The 5,334-nt window shown below is 52.2% G+C and overlaps 1 protein-coding gene across 2 annotated transcripts; it reads left to right on the top strand.

Moving 5' to 3' along the window:
* Positions 1 to 1,642: 1,642 nt before the first annotated feature.
* Positions 1,643 to 3,958, top strand: FEZF1 (FEZ family zinc finger 1). Of its 2 annotated transcripts, XM_068973362.1 has the most exons (5): positions 1,643 to 2,071; positions 2,222 to 2,443; positions 2,634 to 2,768; positions 3,026 to 3,158; positions 3,594 to 3,958. In XM_068973362.1, the coding sequence occupies exons 1-5, from the start codon at positions 1,643 to 1,645 to the stop codon at positions 3,956 to 3,958; spliced, it is 1,284 nt and encodes a 427-aa protein (XP_068829463.1). The 2 variants fall into 2 exon arrangements, with proteins under 2 accessions (XP_068829463.1, XP_068829462.1); XM_068973361.1 differs by having other exon boundaries at positions 1,643 to 2,443.
* The last annotated feature ends 1,376 nt before the right edge of the window (positions 3,959 to 5,334 follow it).

Here is a 5,334-nt window from a genome sequence, read left to right as displayed (position 1 = left end):
GCCGCAAGGCTAAGCTCTGCACGATCGCAGGCTGGCCAAGGGGAGCGACCAGGACCGTGCGCACTGCTGCGCCCGGAACGCTCCTGGCCGCGCCCGCCTGAGCGGTGGGAACCCGCGCTGCCGGAGTCACTGGCCCCGGAGTCTTCCGGGAACACTCCTTACGCTCTGCAACAACTCCCGGGGAGTTTTGGCCCAGACGCCACACCCAGAGGGCGCTTGGAAGAGGGGCGTTGCAGGACACAGTCTCCAAGCGCTCTCTCCGAGGCGGAAGCGCGGCTAAGGCCACTCCCGGAGCGCAGGCAGGTCGCTGTGCTCATCGCCCCCATTTGCCCCCCTGCACACTCACCCTGGCTATCGCCCGCGCTTCTCTGGGGAGGCATGTGGACACCAGCAATCAGAAGATTGGAGGAGGGAATCAATAACATTGCTTCCCTTCTCTGTCCTACAGTTATTTAAAATGCTCCGAGAGAGCTCTAGTTGAGCGCAGGTACTTAAAGACTCGTTCCGGGAGAGCGCGCGCGTATATTTGTGTGTTAGGGAGGCGGGGGTGGGCTCGGTCCTAGTCGAGGTTTCTTTTGGTGTGACTTCCGCTTATTCCCTGCAACTCCTGCTTAACTTTGTGGACGGAGTGTGTCTTTCCCAAGCTTTTGTCGTGGCATCGCACTTACAAAACCACAAACACAAAACAAACCTCTGATAGGCCTTTAATCTCAGAGGCATTTAGGGAGGCTAGTTACCTGCTGGCGTCTTCCAAATGGTCCAGAGTCGGTTCGGGCCGCGGAGACTTCGGGATTCCGGGAGCCCTCGGTCCCGGGCCCCGAAGGAAGAGAGAGACTGCGGAGGAGGAGGCGCGGCTCCCACCCGGGTCCAGCACCGGCCCGGAGAAACCAAGCGGGGAGGGCTAGGATTTCGCTGCCGGAGGCTTCCTGGCCGTGGCTTTCTAGAGCCTGGCGTTTGATAAATATAGCCTGGCGTTTGCCCCTGAATTAGAGTCTGTTTCCTTATTTAGCCCTTGCACAATGATTTTAGATGATGTCATTTAGAGCTAAACGAGAAAATTGATCTCAGATTTGCTTGGCCTCTAAAGCCTGGTTAAGCAGATTGAGAATTTAAAAGACAGAGGAAAAAGCAAAGGGGGGGGAGCGGAGGAGACCGAAGTGTGCGCCCGAAGAGTGTGTGCGCGAAGGGGAGGGCCCGCAGCGCGGAGGAGAGCGCCCCCGCCTCTTCTGGGCGGGGGAACCTCATTCGCCAATGAAAAGTAGTCACTGACTGCCGGGGGGGGGAAAAAAGTTTTCCTGTTGACTGTTGGAAGCGAATTGAGCAATTATCTAGTTTACCTTCTCCTCTTGGAAGTTAACGATTGGCGAGATCTTGGCTGCGTTATTGACACAACACTTTCTATTGATAGAAATAAGTAGTGATTGTCCCCGAGTCATTGGTGCGCCAAGAACTCTGCGATGGGCTGGCAGGAGTCCATTGGGCTGGGCAGGCAGGTTCGGCTGGTGATGCTGGGGAGGAGGAGGAAGAGGCTGCTGGTGGTGATGGTGCCCGTCCCCCTCTCCGCAGGTCTGTGACAAGCAGGGAACAAGGCAACGAAGGCGCAACCCGGCCCCGGCTGACGACGGACGCTGGCGACTCCGACATGGACAGTAGCTGCCACAACGCGACTGCCAAAATGTTAGCGACTGCTCCGGCCCGGGGCAACGTGATGAACACCTCCAAACCCTTGGCTTTCTCCATCGAAAGAATCATGGCACGCACCCCCGAGCCCAAAGCCCTGCCCGTCCCCCACTTCCTGCAGGGATCCGTGCCCAAAGGGGACCCCAAGCACTCGCTGCATCTTAACTCGTCGATCCCCTGCATGATCCCCTTCGTGCCTGTGGCGTACGACACGAACCCGAAGGCGGGGATGACGGGCTCGGAGCCCCGGAAGGCGAGTCTCGAGGCTCCGGGGGCCCCGGCCTCAGCACCCGCGGCGCCCGCGTTCAGCTGCAGCGACCTGCTCAACTGCGCGCTGAGTCTCAAGAGTGACCTGGCCCGCGACGCGCTGCCGCTGCAGCAGTACAAGCTGGTAAGGCCGCGGGTGGTCAACCATTCCTCCTTCCACGCCATGGGCGCCCTGTGCTACCTGAACCGAGGTGACGGCCCGTGCCACCCGGCGGCCGGCGTCAACATCCACCCGGTGGCCTCCTACTTCCTCAGTTCCCCTTTGCACCCGCAGCCAAAAACGTATTTAGCCGAAAGGAATAAACTGGTGGTCCCGGCGGTGGAGAAGTACCCCACGGGAGTAGCTTTCAAAGACTTGTCTCAGGCTCAGCTGCAGCACTACATGAAAGAAAGCGCCCAGCTTCTGTCGGAAAAAATAGCATTCAAAACCTCTGACTTCAGCCGAGGCTCTCCTAACACCAAGCCCAAAGTTTTCACTTGCGAAGTGTGTGGAAAGGCAAGTACCGGGGGTAGGGGGTGGAGAGGCGGGGGCGGTGAGTCTTCTTCCCTTCCTTCCTTCTAAATTTATTTTGTAATTATTTGTATACATTTATCAGAGTGTTATCACCTCCTTCCCTTTCCTCTACCCGGGGGTGATCTCCAAGGGCTGTTTGGGCTAACCTGTTGTACTTGTGTTTAATTTTAAGGTCTTTAACGCGCACTATAACTTAACCCGTCACATGCCGGTGCACACAGGAGCCAGGCCCTTCGTTTGCAAAGTGTGTGGAAAGGGCTTCCGGCAAGCCAGCACCCTGTGCAGACACAAGATCATCCACACCCAGGTGTGTTCGACTGTATCAGTTTCACCTGGGTTGTTTCCGAACGGTTTTGTTTTTGTCTTAACGGCCGATAAACTCTTACTCCCTACAGTTAAGGTTTGTTTGAAATGTGCGGGCTGGACGAAGGGGAAATGCCGGTATTGTTTGCCTTTGTTCTGCTTAAAAGCATGAGGGAGAGCATGACAGTGTTTTCAGTTTTTCAGACTCCACTCAGTAACAACGTACCTTCACTTCTCTGCTTGTTTCTTCTTTCCGCTTAGGAAAAACCCCATAAATGTAACCAGTGTGGCAAAGCGTTTAATAGAAGTTCTACTTTAAACACGCATACCCGAATACACGCAGGCTACAAACCGTTTGTGTGTGAATTCTGTGGCAAAGGATTTCATCAAAAAGGTATGGAACCCAGAAGGCAGTTGTCTTTCGCGGGAGTCTTACCGAAAGCCCTCAGTTCTGGAGGCTGGTTTAGAAGATGCGTTTTAAGTGCATCTAGCTACCAGCGCGTGCGTTGCCTTTCCAACCTCCTACCCGTGTAAGTGGGATGAGACAAAGGCATGGCTCTTACACAGAGGGGATATTTCTTTTTAACCTCTTGTTCTCGTTTTATAGAGTTGGATTAATAACTATTGTATTGAAATGTGGCGGGAACGACCTCATTGTCGATATTTAAAAATAACTTCGGGGAGCCGAGTGCAGGTGGGCATCTAAGTCCTGCCCGGGGCTGTCGGATCTGTGGCCCCTCTTCTCCCGTCTCCTGGTCCTTCCATCGTCTGCTCCTCCCTTTTCAAGCTCTCTTTTCAGGTCCACGTCCCTGTCGTTTGTCTGTTGCAGGGAATTACAAAAACCACAAGCTGACCCACAGCGGGGAGAAGCAGTTCAAGTGCAATATTTGCAACAAGGCTTTCCACCAGGTTTACAACCTCACGTTCCACATGCACACCCACAATGACAAGAAGCCCTTCACCTGCCCCACGTGCGGCAAGGGCTTCTGCCGGAACTTTGACCTCAAGAAACACGTCCGGAAGCTACACGACAGCGGCCTGGGTCTGCCGCGCCCGTCGGCTGGGGAGCCAGGTGTGGACCCGTCGCCCCCTCTCCAGCCGCCGCCGCCGCCGCCGGCGACGCTGCCTCCTCTGCCGCCGCCGCTGCCGCCCCCGGGGCCCCTGCAGCCTGGGCTCCATCCGGGCCACCAGTGATCAAGGCCAAAGTCTCTTCCCCGCCCCAGCCGGGGTCCCCACTCCCGAAGCAGCTGGTGGAATAGAGCTGGACCTCTCTACCCAAACTCGTCTGTAGAACCCAGGGCATGTTGGGCCCTACGCGTTAGCGCCAACCAGAAGCCTCTGAATCCCCCGGTGTTTTCGCCTCTTGCATGCACCTGCTACATGGTTTCGTGTATTATATGCTATATAGGCACTAACAATTATGAGAAAACTTGGGGGTTTGTTTGTGTTCTGATTATTATTTTTTTAATTTGAAAAGACTTTCATCTCTGGTGGAGAGATGGTGTTTCTTTTGTTTTTTAAAACAAATTTTCTGCTGTATTTATTGAGATCTGTATTATCCTACGCAGGGATGCTGCAACCGTTTTAATTTTATTATTGTATATAATCCCATTGTGTTGATTCTGCAATCTCGAGATGCCTGCCGATTGTTTATTACCATTTTCTCTTTCCCTGAGGTCAAAAACAAACTGTGTGTATGTTATATATACACGCATAGATGTGTGTGTCTGTTAAGACACATGCCACATTCATGAGTGCACATGCACATATGCACACATACACGTTAGATAAGGGTGGTTCGTTATGGATGAATTTGAAGTTGAAATTTTGGTTTTGATTCTTGCACGTGAAAACTGATTCATTGACTGTTGGAAATAAATCCTTGGAACATGCTTATTTAATCAACAACCTTCAGGGCTCTGTTCCTGTTTTTCAGCTAGAGATCACTGATTCTGACCCCCTCAGCCCTCTTCTATTTTAAAATATTCAACCATGGATTGGTACCGACAATCTTGGTGAAAACATTCACCAAGAGCAAATAATAGTCTGTCCAAATAACAGCAAATTGTTACAACTTTGGTAAAGTAACAAAATTTGATTTCAGTTCAAAGACAGAAGATGTGGCGCTTTCTAACAGGAGCATATCTTTGTCCTGGACCATGGGATGTGTTTGTGGTGCAAAGTTAAGTGGGAACAACATATCTAGAAGGTACATGTAATACGCTTCTTCACGCAGGATTACAAGAATGCCCTGTAAACGAGGGATCTATTGTTCATATCCTGGAGGCACATACTGACTTGTACACAGCTGGCAAAGGGAGCCTGCATGTTTTTATGTGTCTATGTATGTTTGTAGATGAATATACCTCCATTCAAGGAGGAAACATGGATGAAAACCAAACTGTGGCGGGTGCCAGGTCCTTGAAATGCTTCAAGTGTTAATCAGCAGCTCTGCTGTGAGCTCGGGCTCTGGTGTTTTCTAACTGCAAGTCTCTCCTGTTTTCTTGCCAAAACAGTGAAACAACTGCTAAAGACTTTAATTAAGAGGGGTAATTAGTTCAGATTTATCA

This window comes from Capricornis sumatraensis, chromosome 5 (genome assembly GCF_032405125.1).
Source record: "Capricornis sumatraensis isolate serow.1 chromosome 5, serow.2, whole genome shotgun sequence".
Taxonomy (NCBI): domain Eukaryota; kingdom Metazoa; phylum Chordata; class Mammalia; order Artiodactyla; family Bovidae; genus Capricornis; species Capricornis sumatraensis.
The sequence above is the reverse complement of the archived record's forward strand: the minus strand, read 5'-3'. Positions and strand labels throughout refer to the sequence as shown.